Source organism: Phyllostomus discolor, chromosome 7 (genome assembly GCF_004126475.2).
Source record: "Phyllostomus discolor isolate MPI-MPIP mPhyDis1 chromosome 7, mPhyDis1.pri.v3, whole genome shotgun sequence".
NCBI lineage: Eukaryota > Metazoa > Chordata > Mammalia > Chiroptera > Phyllostomidae > Phyllostomus > Phyllostomus discolor.
Window position 1 is genome coordinate 102049353 of NC_040909.2, and position 19256 is coordinate 102068608.

The 19256-nt window shown below is 39.2% G+C and overlaps 1 protein-coding gene across 1 annotated transcript in view; it reads left to right on the plus strand.

Moving 5' to 3' along the window:
- The window catches only part of PREX2 (phosphatidylinositol-3,4,5-trisphosphate dependent Rac exchange factor 2), a 221529-nt gene that overhangs the window by 173292 nt on the left and 28981 nt on the right, over window positions 1–19256 (plus strand). The window contains 2 exon segments of the mRNA XM_028533661.2: window positions 13234–13300; window positions 13550–13740. Coding sequence (XP_028389462.1) covers window positions 13234–13300; window positions 13550–13740 — 258 coding nt within the window.

Sequence of the window (19256 nt, forward strand, 5' to 3'; positions counted from 1 at the left end):
CAGGGGGAGGGAACAATGTCAGCAAAGTCATCACAGAGCCATGATGAGTGACGAGGGACAGACAGCAAGCAGGAGTGGTGGGCAGGAGCAGGCCACGGGGGATCTCAGACACCAGCTGAGGGACTTAGGCTTACACCTGTAAGTGAGGTGATTCACTTGTCAGTTTTAAGTGGTGCAGAGGGAGGGGTCATGCATTTTAAACTGAGCATCCTGGTGGTACCACTGAGGAAAAATCAGAGGTGAGAACAAAACTAGAGTCCAAGAGCTTAGTTAGGAAGTTGTTGAAACAAATGGAAATGGAGAAGAAGGTCTAGATTTTAGAAATATTTGGGAAGCAGGAAAAAAATCTTGAATGAAAATGTTTTGATTCTGCATTGAGAAGGAGACAGACACATTGGATTGTGCACCTGTGTCATTATCTAATAGTGACAAAACCAGAGGAGTTCATTGGGGATTCGGAATTGGGAGTGTCAAGAGATTGAATTGAATTGGATTTGAGATGTGGGATTGAATACAAGAGGCTCTGTCCAGTAGGCTGGAGTCACTAACACAGAGGTAATAGTTCAAACCACGATAATGCATGAGATTTCCCAGGTGCTAGCATCTCACACACACAGAGGCTCAGCGAACTGTACAACTGAGCTAAGACTCACACTAGATATTTTCAGCTCCAAAGCATATGCTTTTATTCGAATGCTTCACTACTCCCAACAAGTGAATGATATGTGTGGCTTGGGGAACTGACCTAATGAAGTTGTAGTCACTTACAACAAGAGTTAAATACAACACAAATATGTGAAATCTTCTTTGAAAAAAATGAGTCCAAACTTGGACTCCAGTCCCCATTCTTCCATTGACTGTCTGCATGATTGGGGTACATTCTTCCTGTCTCTGAGCCTGATGTCCTTACTCATCCATTGGAACTAGTGGTGCTTCGTAGGCTGCTATGAGTATTAGCTGAGAGAGGGTTTATACAGTCCTCAATACTTGCCTAATGTAAAGAGTAACAAAGACTTGTTTCTGAAGGTGGGTTTCATGGGCTTCCTGCGAAGGAGCTTACTCAAAGAATAAAGTTAGTATGAAGGGCTTCCCCAAGGAGCTGGGTGTTGGGGCAGCTGATCTCACTACCCAGAGGGGAAAACATAGAGGGCACTTGCATAAAACAGCTATGCAAATTGGAGCTGGAAGAATTTTTTTTGTGTACAGAGGTACTCATGAGAATAACCCAGATATTGGATTTGATTCACACCAGAGAACTGTAAGAAGATAGAAGCCATTCAATCCAGAAGGATATCAGCTGTGCTTCCAGTGCTAGATTTAGCCTAAAGACAGAAAATGTGGTTGGCCAACTCTGCTACAACCAAGGTTGCTGCACGCTTCTGCAGTGATAGTACCTCCAGTGAGGGTGTGGGAAGCAGAAACTTTCAATGCCATGTGTAATTAAAATGGAAAGTTTCACATTCAGCTCTGCTCTGCTGAATTTGAATGCTACCAGATGCTTTAGTTTAGGCAATAAATAAGTGCCATGAGAGTCATTTTTGTTATACTGCATCCAAAAATAAGTTATTAGTGACATTGCAATTCTCCATACTCAGTGTGTCTTTACGTACACATATGCTCTGAACAACACTGCATTAACAATATCTAAAGTTTTCAGCATGAGAAATGCACTAGTTTCTTCCTTGGTGACTAATCTGGGTTGGGTTGGAATAGCGGCCAGGCCTACAGGGGGAAATGCACCTCTATAGTCTTTCCACCCTCCTAGTAGAAGAAATCCAGTCTCACAGAGATATATTGATAGGAGGGAAGCAAAGATTTAAAAGCCCTTTCTTAATAAAACTCCAATGACATTGTATTGTCATCTGTAAATTATGGCTAAATATTACCAGTTGCATTTTTCTAGTTAATTAGGTTGAACCACCAGCTTTTCAACTTCCAATTGACAATTAAAACTGTGGAGATGACAAGTTTTGAACAAAAATGAATGCATGTGTTTGATTTCTATTTTTATACACCTTTGGTTCATAGTAACCTTCAAACATGATGTGTTGCAATGCAGTCCTGCTGTGCACAACTGGTCTGCAGTCACACAGCACGGGGCTTCCTGCATGGGTCTGCGCCCTCGTCAGTAAGACCAGTGCTTTGAATGCTTGCGTGTTGAGGCAATATAAATTTTTATGCAGTTTCTAAATTCCTGCTAGCAATTTTTTAAGCCCATTAGACACATTTTGAGTGGCACTGAGTTAGAAGAATAGGCTGGATTTAAAATAAATAGTTGCTGGTGAGAGATGTCACCTTCATATACGTGTTTCCATCCCTAAACAAAGATGGAAACTAGCTAAGAGCAGATCCCAAAGGAGGGATAGCAAGCTTGTCTTGTGCCTGGGTGAAGAACCATTATTGGAAACAACACAGGGGAAAGGGCTGCTCCATAGTAGAAAAGCAGATTTAGGAAGAACCAGCATTAGCAGTTTCTGTTTTCCCACAAAGGAAGGCTACTGGAGTCACACTCTTCAGATACTTACCAGGGAAGGAAGGGTGTGTTCCCATCTGAGGAGTGTTCACGTCCCCTAGGGAATAAGCTTTGTCCCTTGCTCATTGCAGTATTCCTAAAACAGGGACCAGTGTTTTATACTGCTGTAGATGCTCAGACAATATTGGTTGAAGTCATTGAATGAAAAACATTAAGAACACATTCTGATGTCCAGAAAGCCATTGTGTAGGGATTAATAATTTGTATTAGTCTCAACTGTTGTTGAATGCCTTAAGGATTTCAGGAAGGTTAGACATATTCACAGTAGTTTATCAACAATTAAGGCAAGGGAAATTTCTTTTAAGTTTCACATGATTTATTCTTCATTTCCATCTAATTCAACGTGGGAGAATCCATTACCAAAAAAGGCGTAGAGTGCCCCCCCCCGTCCTTCCCTCCCTCTTTCCCCCTCTTCCCCTCTCTCCCTCACTGCCTCTTTCCAGCCCCTGACTTCTGTCCCATCTATTGCCACCTCCCTTCTTCCTTCAGGTTCTTTCTTTGTTTCTGTTTCTTTGTTCCTTCCCTCCTTTCTTCCTTCCTTCCTTCCTCATTCATTCATTCATTCAGTCATTTCTCATTCCTGCCCCTTCTCCAGGGAATTAGTGTTACCCAGACTTAAGGTCCCTGGTCTCAACGAACTATTCCTCTTCTCATTGTTAAGATTCTCCTTGTGCTATAAAGACCCTTCTTTCTCTTTGTCTAGTAACTTCTCATCCTAATGTGCTCACAAATGCGCTGCAGCACTCTGCCAAACCTTTTTACATCACTCATCACACTGGACTGGGTTACCTATTTATTGCCCTCTCTCAAACATAAGTTCTTTGCAGGTAAATATTTTCTTATTTCACCCTTTTATCCCCAGTGCCGGCACTGTGTCTGACTTATGACTTGTTCATTGAACACATAAGTAAATACATAATCTGGAATTTAGACAAGTACAGACCTGTGTGAGTGAGAGGAAAAAAGAACCCAAGAGAGTGTTCAGAGTGCAAATAATGTAATAGTACTAAATCATGTTTATTTTAGTATTTTTTACTTAAAACTGAAGAAAGGATTTGGCTGTATTATTTTCTGTTAGCATTGTTTTCAGGTGAAGTCAGCACTGTTGTGAGGCTTTTTAGGGACTATATGAATATTTTTCTCTTGATCAAAATTGTCCCTTATTGAGGAGGGGTTATTAAATTTTATCTAATTTTAAGTCCTGAAGATTGTTAAATACTTGTCTTAAAAAATATCATGCTTCAGTGTTAATTGAGATATAGCTTAAAATTTATAAGCTTAAGAAGACTCCTCCTTGCAGACAAAAAATCTTTTTAATATGCATAATAATTAGTTTATCTGTTTTTAAAATTAAGATATTTAATATATTTCTTTCCCTTTATTAGGTCATATGTATATTTAGTAGCTGGATACTATGGTGATTTCACCTCCTTTTTCACTCTCATGACATAAAATTCAATTCCATTTTGTACTATTTCAAGGCTATGTGTCGGTCACTGTCTTTGGTTGTAGAATTGCAAATTTTAAGAAATGGGTCTCTGCCCTCGCTGGTGTGGCTCAGTGGATTGAGTGCTGGCCTAAGAACCAAATGGTTGCTGGTTTGATTCCCCGTCAGGGCACATGCCTGGGTCTCAGGCCGGGTCCCCAGTAGGGGGCACACGAGAGGCAACCACACATTGGCGTTTCTCTCCCCCTCTTTCTTGTTCCCTTCCTCCCTCTCTAAAAATAAATAAATAAAATCTTTTAAAAAAGAGAGAGAAATGGGTCTCTGCCCACTGAAGAGTATGATGTTTAGTAAAGATGACAGAATGAGTGTAACTCGGTATCATACAGTGAGATACATTTGTTTGAGTGGAGAAGTTCTTAAGAGGACGTCATATTTGAGCAGGATTTGGAAGGATCAGAAGAATTTTGCCAAGCAGAAAGAGGTAAGACAGAGTCGAGGCAGAGGGCGCAGTATGAGACGAGGCGGGAAGATTTTCATGTGGATGGTGTGGTGGGGAAATGGAGCACGAAATGCAGGGCAAAGAGGGGAGAGAGGGGATGGGCCATCTCTCGGTGGACTGTTGGGATTTGGAGCATTGAATGCCCAAATTTAGACTTTGGATGCTGGGGAAATTTAAATGACTTTCAAATGATTTTATTTTACTTTTTTAAAATTTTATTTTAATCATTGTTCGACTTTCAAATGATTTTAAATGAGGTAATACAATGTTTGCATCTATGCTTTAGAAAGGTAATTTTGAAGGCTGACTGGAGTCAAATAAGGAATACAAACATGATAGAGAAGGACCTAACCTGTCAACTTAATAAAAATTGAGCCATATAAGACTTCTATGATTTTAAACCTAATAATTACCCTTTAACATGGAAGTGCCACACTTTCTGGAGATATACTATTAAATTAATTAAAAAATAGAAATATGAATGGACTTTACTGTTTTTTTTTTTCTGGGCATATGAGATTTTTTTCTAACATAGTTAAACATTATTCTTGGAAAGGTTTTCTTATTTCAAAGAATTGCCATTTCTGTGTGTGTCCGAATCCTGGGCCGTGGTATTGCCATTGGCAAACATGTAGACCGTATGCAGGTTGTAATAGCAGGTGGTGTCTGTGGTGATGTTTACACATTGCAGATGCAGGGAAGGGGCATCACCCTGGCAGACTTGTGAAAAGGGGGACGGAAGGAAAGTGAAGAAAAGGAGTGTTTGGAAAGCACAGAATAGAATTCCAGTCCAGTCAAGTTGCTGATTAAGGCCGTGAAACCAAGAGTGAAACCAGGCCAGCAGCCGCAGTAGGGAGCAGTGGGCAACATCTCCATTACCTCTGACACTGCAGTGCTGCCGTGGGGGCAGCAGAGAGGTCTTGGGCAGTGCTTTCTTAATGTGGGCAAGTCTTGCCCTCTGTCATCACACAGTTGTCTCGTCAGCCTCCCGACAATGTTTTTCCTGATGCTCAAGTAGGAATGTAGCTGTTAATTGGTAATAGGCAGTTCTCTAATGACAGTCCCCTCCATTTTTGACGAGCCAGAACACACATTTGTCCAAGTAAATCCAAGGTGATCTCATTATTCAGGATTTCTCTTCACGTAACTTTCAGTAAAACCTGCTCCAGAGAAGTCAAGGCTAATGTTTATGGGCACGCAAGGTGGTTGGTGTGGGGGTGCAAATCACCGCTCTCCTGCCCACTCACTCATCATGTGTTCTTTCCCCTTACGTGGGCTCAAGTTGAACCTGTCTGGTGATACTCACACCAGATCAAAAGATCTGGTGATCTTTTGTACAAAAGATCAGTGTCCTTTAATAAGATTTTCTGTAGAATAATTTTTCTAATTTCAGTGCTACAGTAGTCAAATGCAGTTTAACAATAACACTCACGAGACACCCATGCACACCTGTAGTCAACTGCAGCACCTCTGTTATAATGACATATTGAATCATTTCTATGACTAATAGCCATAATTAACCAAACACTGTTAGAGTTCCCTTTTGAAATGCAGAGTAAATGCTAAAATCCAAAAGCTACCTGACAGTTTAGAATATTTTGGCATAGGACATAATATTAGGAGAAGTATAGATGAGTCTGGCCAAGTGAGAAATTTCCATGATTATTAAAAAAATAGAGATGATCTCATTAGCAATGATCTGGAGAAGAAACAAGAATATAGCAGAGATCTGAGCTGAATACTGGAGTTATTCTTCCCTGCAATAAAACGCCAGGGGCTCTTATGCCTTAATCATCCCTCTTGGAAAATTGCATATAACCCAAGATGCCCAGAAAAGGAAGGGAGGAAGTGCCAAATGAGAAGAATGTCACATTTGTCATTGTGTAACCCCTGTATATTTCCAATGACAAAATTAATAAGTTTCAATATTTTACCTCAAGCTCTTGGCATTGTCTCTCTTCATATAAAAATCTGACCATCCCTGGAGCACCAGCCTGTCCCTTTAGAGCTATGATCCTAAGTCTTTACCCATTTGACAAAACTTTCTCCTGATTCTTAAAGTAGTATATTAATTTACATCTCATTGTTCCCCAAACTCATTTTCTTTCTCTCGTGACAAACATCAATTCCCTATTTACATTACCATGGTCTTGTTATGAATACTGAGTGATTTTTTTCATTTCTAAGATCTCTTGAAGTTCTGAATTCCCTAAATTTTCATATTTTATGTATCTTAATAAAATATATTAAGAATATATTTTATTCTTACATTTTTGCTGGTAGCTAAATGTTTACTGTGTAGTGCTTCTGTACCTTAACAAATTGTTTTTTTAAATAATTTTAAATTTATTTTTAGAGAGAGGGGAAGGTAGGGAAAGAGAGGGAGAGAAACATCAGTGTGTGGTGGCCTCTTGCACACCCCCAGCTAGAGACCAGGCCTACAACCCAGGCATGTGCCCTGACTGGGAACTGAACCAGCGACCCTTTGGTTTGTAGGCCAGCACTCAATCCACTGAGCCACACCAGCCAGGGCCACTGCTCAATACCTTAGTTACAATTTTTTACTTTGGTGTTTAATTTTGTCATAATGTGGACCTAGCATACTTGTCACACATTCTCTCTCCCTCCCTATGTGAACTTTGGCTTCAGCCTAATCGACTCCATCTACTTCTATATCTGTTCCGTTGTTCATGGTGTAGCCTCCGCTTGAAATGCTGCTTCTCCATTTGGACCTGTCCGGAATCCCATCCATGGGTCAAAGTCCAGCTCTTGTGCCATTTTCTTATGTGGCCTTCCTCCTTCCTCATGCAGGTATACCCTAGTGACTTCCTGCACCTTTTACTTACCTGTCACTTCTACCTTGCATTACAGAGACCTTTGTACTTGTCTTCACTACTAGATTGTATGAGATTAGTTTACTCAAGATTCCTTTCATTGTAGTTATTTGATTTGGGCATATTTATATCAGTACAAATTGTAATTTATAACATTATCACTCCTTTCACTGGTATTTTAATCCATAAGGACTAATGAAATATATTATTATAATATATCCATTAATAAAATTGTAACAGTGGAGCCTGATGGAATCCAACATGAAAGGAAACTTACTGTGCAGCTTCTATAAAACAGGAGCAGCACTTCCAAAGTGGTCTTAATAAAATTTGCTGCATTGAGACAAAGGACCATGACTTCATTCTTACTAACCTCAGAAGCATAATAATCTATGGTCAGTTTTGGCATTAATCCAATTTTGCCATTAACTTTCTCATAAATTTTGATTAAGGGGCACTGTAGGACTTGCAATTAAGAGAAGTGCATTAGAAATTCATTTCCTATCCACAGTTTGTCATATTCTGAAAAAGACAGAAGTTCTGTCAATACCTGCAGACCTTGGGGATAGTGAAATATCTGGCTGAACAAACTTTCCTCCTGCTAGGGCATACCTAAAATTAGTTGTGGTCTCAGTTCCAAATTTTTATTTTAAGAAGTAATTGATTAAAATATTTGTTGGCTATATAAATTTCCTGAGAGTAACACGGCATCTATATTTCATGGTTATTTTCTCTAAACATCATCAGCTCATCAATATATTTTATAATAATTTGTTTCTTTCTGTGATCATGAACTAACAAATATTAGCTGCTTGCCCAAGTCTGGACCAGTAATATATTTAACTCCGAATTTGTAGTTAGCCCTTCCCTTCTAGGAGTATTTTCAAGGGTGCAGTTATATTATACAGTGATTTTTCTACTTTAGCTCTGCCATATAGGAAAGATGAAATTGTTTCTGAAAAAGGTTCCATTTATTTATTTTAAATCTATAAAAGTTATTTTTTCTACTGGCTCTCTTCATCAACTGTGTTTTTAAATATTTTGCCCCATTGAAAAGTTGAAGATATCTGCCACGTCATTTTAAGTGAATATAGTAGAATTACACTAACATGATCCTGCTCCTAACTTTATTTTTTAAGGAACATTTTTCAGAAAGTAGGAAGAGTGTCCCACGTGCCCAGCTGTAGTGGCAGGTTCCGGCAGTAAAGTTTTCCTTGCCTTCTCCCCACCTCCGCTTTCCCTCTGATAATCACCGTACTGTTGTACAAATGATCCCTGAACTTTTACAGAATATTTTTCTTCCCAAACTGTTCAGGGTAAAAAAGAACTGCTGTTTCCACAGCCAATGCTCCTGAGTAAGCCATTTAAATCATACTCTTCTTTGACCCGAAAAAGGTTGCTTTCCTTTTATACCTGAACCTGTTTGTGTACTGGTCCTAGAATTATGTAGATGCCAAATATCTACCTTAATTTTCATGTTTACATGGATCATAAAATATTTTATTTTATTTTTTTCTTTTTTCTTTTTTTTTTATTTCAGTCATTGTTCAAGTACAGTTTTCTCCCCCCTACTCCCATTCCAGCCCCTCCACCCAACCCTCCCCCCTTCCCCCCATTACCCCCCACCCCTAGTTTTTGTCCATGTGTCCTCCAAATTTGTTCCTGTAATCCCTACCCATTCCCCCCTGAAATTCCCTCTTCTCTCCCCTCTGGCCACTGTCAGACTATCCCCTATTTCAGTGTCTTTGGTTATATTTTGCTAGTTTTTTGTTTTGTTTTGTTTTGTTGTTTAGATTCCTGTTAAAGGTGATATCATGTGGTATTTGTCTTTCACTGCCTGGCTTGTTTCACTTAGCATAATGCTTTCCAGCTCCATCCATGCTGTTGCAAAGGGTATGAGCTCCTTCTTTCTTTCTGCTGCATAGAATTCCATTGTGTAAATGTACCATAGTTTTTGGATCATAAAATATTTTAGATGGCCTTGGAAGCAGGGTATTTTGGCTTAGAGGGCTCCTACTGTGTGCACTTGAATAATAGTTGTCTGTGGAATGAATCCCATTTGCTTATTACAGTACTGAGCACTTCACATGTACTGATTAATCTCCAACATTAGCTATCAATACGTATCAACAACAGTTTTAATATCCATTGTAAAGACGCGGTACTTGAGACTCTGGGAGGCTAACTAACTTGTTGACTCTTTTTCTATCCAGCACACCTGAGGAAGGCATGGGGACATCTGAGCAGGGTGGCTCTGGCTTGGAACCTCTGTTCCAAACGTGTATCAATGCTAGATGAAATATGAAAGCAGAACATGTAAAAGTCACAGCTGAGGCCACAGTTTATCATCTCAGTGACCTGTGAATGGAAGGGAAATGCAAGCAATGTGTTGTAAGCTGTGCTGAGGCCCATGGCCTGTTGTATTCTGGTGGTGGAAAGAGGGATCCATACAACTTCCTCACAGAAATGAGAAATTAAAGTCATCTCACACTAGGTGGAGATCCAGAGCCAGTCCCACAGTTGGAAACTAGGGCGTAGAGAAGAACTCTTCCATTTCTGAGCAAAGGATGAACAACCTGCTCTCTGCTACTACCTGAGAGACTGTAGCTTTTGTAGACTTAAGACGGAAGAGGGACTGAGGTGGTGGAGGAAGCTGTTGTGGCAATTAAACCGGGAACTGAACCAAGTCCTTCGCTGGCTCAGGGGTGCGGCTGGTTGTAACCCAGGTGTCAGCATAATATGAGTGAGTGAGACGGGTGCCTCTGGGCACAAGGTGAATGCACAATCACTTGTAAGATAGCATGATGAAAGGTTGAGGGTGGAGCTTTATTTAAAAACAAAAATTAAAAATCATCCCACTGCAAATGAACTTGCAAAACAAAATTCCAAAGCACATTAGGGAACCTAACACTATGAAGGAGCCAACAAAATTGATGATTGGAAGTAAATTTGACTCAGAAGAAATTAAAATGTTGGGATAGTCTGGCAAAGTATATTTTAGATGCTCAAAATATAAACAAAAGATTGCAATCCATTAAAAAAAGATAGAAAATCTTGAAATAGAGTCAGTTATCTGATTATTATTTTGTTTTCTATGACTATTTTATATTGAATTTTTAGGGGTGACATTGGTTAATATGATTATAAAGGTTTCAGGTGTACAATTCTATAACACATCATCTGTATATTTATTGTGTGTCCACCACCCCAAGTCAAGTCTCCTTCCATCACCATTTAACCCCCTTTACCCTCTCCTGCCTCCTCCCTCCCCGTTCCCTCTGGTAATCACCATACTGTTGCCTGTCTATGAGTTGCTGAGTTTTCTTTCTTTTTTTTTCTACTTAATCCCTTCACTTTTTTTGTCCAAACATTTATTTATGATATTTATTAAGTTCATACTGTTTTAGGTGCTAGAGCTGCTGTGGTGAACAAAAGTAAATAAAATCCATAACGACATAGAAAGTTTACATTCTCATCAGGGAGTTTACCTTTTAGTGGTGGAAATAAAATGAGAATGGGCAGGAATCTTAGAAACGAAAAGCTAATTATTGAAATAAAATTCTCATTAGAAAGGATAAACTCCATACTTGAGTTTTTTATTTGAAAGGCATCGCTTAGCAAACAATCTAAAATGTGATAATGGAAAAATAAAGTCTTAAAAGAAAGTGCACCTGTGTGTGTGAATGTCTGTGTGTCTGTGTATCTGTGTGGAGAGAAAGAGAGAGAATGCACGGGAGATTCTGTAAAAAGATAATAGCAGAGATTTTTTTAGAAGGGAAGACAAGCCTCCTCATGTTGAGAGCATTCTTTGAAACTCTCTGGATAAATACAAGTAAATCAATGCCTAAACATTTTGTGATTAAACTTTAGAACATCGAGGATAAAAAGAAAATCTTAGCCTATTAGAGAAAAAATACAGACAAGACTCAAATACAAGTGGACTGAGAGCAGATACCAAAGCAGTATTGAGGTGAAAAAATGTTCTGTCAATTTAATTCTAAAATTCTGTGCTGGAGTATAGTGATGAACACTGACCAAAAAATGTTAATTAAATAATGAGCTTCTTGAGGAAGCAGGCCTAGAAAGAATGTGTGGGTTTAAAGAAAAAGAAGTAAAGAGAAAAAAGCTATTCTTTGGTACCTCCATTTGCACCAAGCACGTGGGTGACCTTGTGAAGCGTGGAAGTAACGTGTCAGCTTTCAGGTGGTGTTTTCCTCAGGGAGGGAGCCTTTGGAGCCAGAATGGGAGTGGAGAAGGGTCAGCAGCAAAGGGCTCATCTATATCTGTACCGTTTCATTTCTGTAAAAGGAGAAACAAAGTGCAAAATGCTAAGATTGTTAAAGATGGGGTGCATGCATAGGTTTCCACAGTATTCACCTAAATGTGTACCCATATAACTGAAATAAAAAGGCACTCAGTTCTTTCAGGAGAACATGGGTTTTTATGCACAGCAATAAAGTGTATATAAAACAGCCTGTCTTCTGTTTTTGAAACTCTCTGGATAAATAAAAGTAAATCCATGCCTAAATATTTATCTTTATCAGGGTTTACAAGGCCCTATAGAGCGTGCCTGTTCAAGCCTCTTTCTAAGCTGCTCATTCATTCATTCCAGCCGAGCTCCAGCCACATTGTCCTTTGTACATCACACAGTGCATGCTCATTTCCTCTTCCTGCAACAGCAATCTTCTTAGGTCATTGTTGTCTCTTCCTGGTGCTGGGGAAAGTCTGGAACATTTTATAGTTCATGTTCCTTTGATTTTGCCCTCCATCCTGTGTTCTTAGTAGATTTTGACTCAACCAGGTAAACAAAACTATTTTCATGGCACTTGGTGGATGTTCCCTTTTCAGTGGTTCACATTTCCGTACCCAGTCATCCTGGGCTGAACACTTTCCTGGGTCCCTCTGGTCCCCACACTCCTGGAAGTGTTGTGTGTTTGGGACCAAAAGTAGCCGTGGGGTTCAGGCTGAGGGAATAATTTGTCCATGGACTTGTATACCAAGCACACTTGAGGAAGGGCACAGAGGCATCTTACTGAGATATCTCAGTGGGTTCCAGCTTTGGGGGACCGCCTCTGTGCCAAGATGGTAACGGCAATCTACAAGTTCAAAATGAATTATAATGAGTAACAAAAAATCTTGGATGCTAAACTGTTTTAACATTTGTTATTGTTTGTCTTTGAGAGATGAATAAGCTAATTTTCACTTAGAAGTTACTGTTAAGGCTTTCCTAATGTAAAGTGTAATACTTGATTAGTCCACGCTACTTGATCTTGGACAAAACCCAAACAACATTACTGCTAGGTGGGATTCCACGCAGTGTATTAAAACAGTAGTTACCAGTTCCACCCTGGTGACAAAAGAGAGCTATTGTATCCTCGAAGAGGTTTAACTTCCAATCTGAAATAATCCATCAGTAGTCTTTTTAAAATTAGTTTTTTGAGTATTATTTTATAATCACACACTTGCACAATAATGAAAACTGGATAATATCCTCCAGTAGTCACAAGAAAATACATTTCTTCAACTTTTATAATAATATTAAATATTGCAAATATTAATGAGCACTTACTTTGTGCTATGTACTATTCTAAGCATTTTATTTGCATTAACTCATAATCTTCTTGGCAGCCTTGTAAAGTAAATGCTAATATTATCCCCAAATTACAGAAGAGGAAACTGAAGCATAGACAAATTGGGTAATCTCTCTGAGGACACATAATATCTAATGGAGCTGGTGGTAGCTTTAAGCATTAGTTTTGAAACTGAAAATTATTCACTTTTTTTGCAATCCCACCCACCCTAGTGTTCAACACTTGGTTATTCATTATCTTTAAAAGGAAGTCATTGAAACTTGTATATGTCTTCATGCATTTTAACTTTTTTCACAATAAATGATCATTTATTCTTTGGACTCTCACAGAGCATTCTACTTGGACAAGTCAAATTCACCACCCAACTCCACATCCAAGGCTGCCTACATTGATAAGGTAAAAATAAATGATAGCATTTATTTATTCCTTGTAATTCACATTCCTCCCTTATTTAGTTTTTCTGCTCTTATTCTTGAGAAATGTGTATGTAATTATAAATATCGGTTGTCTCCAATTCTGTTACCTCCATAATAAAGTATTTTAGACCATTCATTGAAAGTTATAACAACAGTAAATTATATTCCATCTAAAAGGATTTTGTCCCCCATAACATGTGAACTTCATGTTTGTCTCTTTGTTCTATAGCTCATGAGGCCTCTCAATGCCTTGGATGAACTTTATCGCCTGGTAGCTTCGTTTATCAGGTCCAAGCGCACAGCCACCTGTGCAAACACAGCGTGCAGCGCCTCGGGCGTGGGGCTGCTGTCGGTGTCATCAGAGCTGTGCAGCAGGCTGGGGGCGTGCCACGTCATCATGTGCAACAGCGGCGTGCACCGGTACGTGAGTGTGCCCAGGCTGCAGCTGTGCTGTGCCCAAGTTCATTTGGTGGTTGGATTTACATTTTGGCAATGTGACATTTTAACTGGAAACATTCAAAGAACTCATGTGTTTGGAAGAAAATTTTGGAACTAGATAATTCTTACATAGTATTTCCTAGCTTTAGTTCCTATATTTTCCATGACTATTTATTCATACAAATGAATGTAATCCTGCATTTATATCATTGTGGCCCAGAGTGTTATAACCCTTGTATTTACATTATAAGATTTATACATTAGATACAAAATTTTGCATTGACCTTATTCACTGTAGCAACTTGCTTGGTAGGAACTGATGCAACTAGTTGAACAAAATGCTTTTCATTGCATTTGGTGAACCTGTCACTCTTCAGTGATTTGGATCCCTATTACCCAAATGTTGTGAGCTGGATGCTATCTTGGGGTTATGACTGCCTTCTCATGCCTGGCAAAATTATAGTCCAATAATCCATATAGTATGTTGTTCCTGAAAATGTAAGGGGGCACCCAGATGGGCTCTATCCAAGTGGTTTGTCTTCTGCAACTGTGCTCTGTTTGGGACAGCCAAGGTAGGTGTCTGACTTCATGTAGCTACATCAGATCCAAATGGTGAGTGTAGTATCACAGATCAAGTCCTTTTAAAAAAATAATTACTTGCTCCTCTTCTGTCAACTCTCCATTTTCAAAAGGAACTGAAACCATATAAATGGAAAAATAGGGAAGAATTTAGCCCTCATTATAATCTAAGAAGTCAGAGAGCCTTCTGTCATCAGTCATTGTCTCTTCTTAGTTCTAGGCCAGTTAGATTTGTGGATGGTGGTTAGTATTTATTGCAATGTACTTAGTACTTAACTCATTCAGTGGACTGCAGTGGGTGCTGTTGGCTGGGTAACAAAGTGGTGATGCTCATGTTAGAGACAAAGCACAAACATACAACAGAAAGCAATAACAAAATTATTAATAATAATATAACAATAAGATAGCAAAAGCAATGATAAAAAAAACAAATCAAGACTACAAGAAAATGTAAATGATCTAGGAAGCTACCAAGAAAAAAATATGATGCAGAGGGAAAATAGATCTGTGTGATGGTGTGAACTGGGAAGTTTCCATGGAGAAGCTGACAGGTGAACTGGGTTTGGCTGCATCAGGGTGGAGGGGCAAAAACGGAGTATGAAATTCCATTCGACTGGTATGCCTGAGTTTTAGCTTTTAAGTCCTAAACATCATGTTTTGGCTTATGAAATATGGCCAGACTATTTTTCTGAAAGGAGCATTACAATTTTGGGGGGTTGACAAAATATACAGAATTTCTCTCTTTATTTTAATTACCATGTACTTTGTGTTCTGCTGCAAGCTTATTAACAGCTTAATTGAAAACATTTTCTGTAACTAAATATATAGCCTTATTTCATATTAGCAGAAAAGTGATGTCCCCTTTTATGATCATGTTCATTCATTCTGGCCCCATTAATTCATTTATATATTCACTTATTATTCATTCGCTCAGTAAATATTCATTGAGCACCAATTATGTGCCAGTACTGTTCTAGGGGCTGGTGATTCAGCATTGAAAAAATAAAGTCTCTACTCATATAACATTCATTGTGTTGGGGGAAACAGATAATAAAGTAAACAGATAAATATGTAATGTGACAGGTGAAATAAAGACAGAGAAGATTAGAAGTCAGAGGGGTAAAAGGTGACAGGATGGGAAGGAAGAAGTAGCACCTTCCGGCGGGGGGATTTCATTAGACACCTGCATGAACTGGAGTGAACTGAGCAGAAATCTCAGGGGAAGAGCATTTGGTCAACCATGGGAGCAGTCCTACAGATGTGGAGGTACAGAGAGGTGGGCCCCGTGTGCTCAAGGAACGGCACAGCGGTCATGGTGGTCTCAACCAAGGGCCATCACCTTGATCATTTGTGTTTTGGTGCAAGAACATAGTCATTTGAGGGCCTGGATACATTGTGACAGCCCCCGCATTAATTCACCGCAAGTCGATGCAAACGAATCTGCCATTCAGCCCTGGAACCCTGGCCAGGTTGTCCAAATGATACTCAGATATTCTGTGAGCAAGGTGAGAACTTGACTAATGCTGTGTAGGAGAAGATGGTGCCCCACAGCAAAATTTTACATTTGCTGTATTAATTGATAAGTGTGTTAAAATCACAAGTAACATTGGAATTTCAAAGTAGTTTGATGTTTTCCATTTCTACAATTCAAAATAAATATAGTTTCAGTTACTTCATTTTGAAGGCATTTACTGAGGTGTGTGCACAAATTCCCCATGACAGATGCTGACCTGAAGGTTAAAACTATTTGAAAATGGTCAGGTTTGGTTTTTCCATTTTGCAGGATAAAATGGGAATTTAGTGTTATCTTTGATCTTTTGGTGAAGGCTATGCTTAGATTTTTCATGATGATAAAAATGCTAATTTATAATTTTTTGGAAACAAATCCCATGTAAGACTGGTTCTAAAACATAACACTGGTTCTAAAATAATTCCTAACCAATATGACTCCAATAAATTTAATAAAAAAATAAAGTGATTCCTTGGTAATTATCATTCAGAGAGGAGCCCAGCTGGACCCGCACCTGCACTCACACTGGACAGGGCTCCAGCCAAGGGGAGAAGTTAGCAGTGCGAGTCAGGATACATGTTACACAGGCTGGTTCTACAATTTACTTGTAAAATCAAGATGAGAAGTTGTTGACTGTATGATATCCGTGTTAGATGGTCAGTTTCCTACCTGTTCTGATTTTATTTGAAAAAAAAAGAATCTGAAATATTGTTAAAGTGTTGTATTATACTGTATATGTTTGATATTATAGAGGAGAATGTGGCTTCTCAGTATGAAAAGACAGACTTGATTAGCAGTAATGTCTAGGCGTTTTAATGCAGACTGAATTACATGGCGGGACTGCATACGACCGTGAACGTGAGATTAGTTGGAATTTCTATTCAGGATGAATATTAACATCTTCTCCGAGCATTTAGCCCAGCTCTGCTTTTATTACATTCCCTTTCCTAGGATAGCCCTTGTGTGAGTTACATTCACCTGACGGACTTTCCTGCCCACACTTGCTTCCACCATTCACTCACCTTAAACTGCTTTTCAGTAGTAGAAGAACAGGACTATCGCTTCTTCAGATCAGATTTTGCCTTTTAAACAATATAAACATGCTATTAAAAAGTAGTTTAATAGTGAAAAATTCCCAAAATTTCCTATCCTGACACGCCTTTTTTAAAACTTTCATTTTATATCATCTCTTGCAACTTGTATCAAACAACACACATTGGAACATAGTTTTATTGTTGTACATAAGTTAGTAATCTGCTTTTTGCTCATAGCAACTAGACATGTATTTCCAAAATGTACACATTTACTTTGTCATTATCACTTTCATTTGTTATATAACATTACAACTAGTTGTTATTCCACACAATTTACTCAACTATTAGTTTAGTGGTTTCCCTTCTTTATTCATTGTACATAAAAGGCATCTTTATTTATGTGGCTGTTCAGATTTCAATTTTATTTTCCATTAAACTAACAGAAAACAAAAATATCCTCCAGGAGGAACTACTGGATTGTAAACCTCTTTGGTTTGTACATGATTCTTCAGGTTCCCAGAAGGGCTTTCCTCACGCACGACACAACCAGAAGGTCGGGCAGCGGGGGCACATTCACCCTTCCCTTGTCTGCAGAGGGTGTTAAACCCCATCTGCAAGGGTGGGCAAAAGAGGCTTTACAGTTGTGAGTGCACGAGACAGAGTGTATTATTGTTTTATTATTTATTAATTATTGTATTATTTTTTCCATACAAGCAACCATGGGCCTGGTCTTGCCCACCCCTGTGCATATCCTGCTTCTCTCCTAGACGTGTACTGGTATTTCAGTAGTGCTTTAATTTACATTTCTTGGGTAAACAAATACAAACATGTGAATGTCTTTAGAATTTTCTTTGCTACCAAGATGTATGCCATATAATGTCTATATACCTGCCTTATAGACAACTTTACTTCTTTGACAAAGTGAAACTTTGTACTTTTTTGCCTAAGTGAACATTTTTAAAGTATTGGGCCCTGGCTGATATAGCTCAGTGGATTGGCGTGGGCTGAGAAACAAAGGGTCACCAGTTCGATTCCCAGTCAGGGCACATGCCTGGATTGTGGGCCAGGTCCTCAGTGAGGTGTGTAGGAGAGGCAACCACACACTGATGTTTCTGTTCCTCTCTTTCACCCTCCTTTCCTCTCTCTCTAAAACAAATAAATAAATAAAATCTTAAAAAAATAATAAATAAATAATTGGGTCAGCACTGTGGCTTTTAATTATCTCATTTGGCCTCATGCCAGTGATTTGGTGCAGGCAATCCAAAAGCATGCGACAAGGATTTCCAAATTTCCCGTGGCCCTCATACTGCAGCATCCTTCCCTTCAGTGTGGTGTCTCATGTTGTTTTGGTTCTTTATTCCCACCCCCTGCTTCAGAGCCAACTGTTTTTCTTTAACCGATATAAATCAGTAGACCAAAAATGTTACACAACCTGAAGCCCCAGGCTTAGTGTGTCCAAACACAAAGATGTCATTTTCCTCTCACTCCATGAGCTTCAGGAGGGTGGACAAGGGTGGAAAACTCCAGAGGCCACCTGAAAAGGTATGTCAGAGAAATTTCTAGTGGTGGCAAAAGATCTGGAATCATTTTTTCCCTGTAGATTTATTCCAGATGGCTTTTGTCCACAAACTCCCAGTAACCATGAATAATGGGTTTTCAGTGGTGCCAGGGCCCATGGGTAGCCCTGAAAGACAGGCGTGGTCTGAGCACAAGCCTCGTGCTTCTGACTTGCCTGCGATATGTCTTTGAATTAAAACAACAAAACAAACAAACAAGCAAAATATAACCAAAGACACGGAAACAGAGAACAGGCTGAGTGACCAGAGGGGAGAGGGGAGGGAATTTCAGGGGAAAAGGGGAGGGGTTTACAGGAACAAGTATAAAGGACACATGGACAAAAACTGGAGGGGTGGAAATGGAAGGGAGGTGGGGAGCACTGGGGGGGTGATCTGGGATGGAAGTAAAAGACAGAAAATTGTTCTTGAACAACAATTAAAATAAAGTAAAGCAAAATAAAAAATCTTGGAGGTCTGTACACATAAATTACCTTTTATCTTCATGCTTTGCTGTGAGAGCTGTTTTTTTTTTTTCCAGAAAATAAGATCCTGCATTTTTTACTAACATCCAGGGGGTCTTGTGAACAGTGCCATCAGGAGGAGGTCACTACATCCTCAGTTCACCAGCACCAGTCAGGGTCCCCACTGTGTCTTTCAGAGCCACAGCCGGGTCTGAGAAAGAAACAGTCTGTGGCAATGTGGGTTCTCATCATTGAAAAACAATGATGATGAACACCAAGCAATTGGAAATTGAGCTATGGACAGCTATTTTCACATTGGACAGTATTACAAAGGGTGGTGAAATTCTCAGAGTCATCT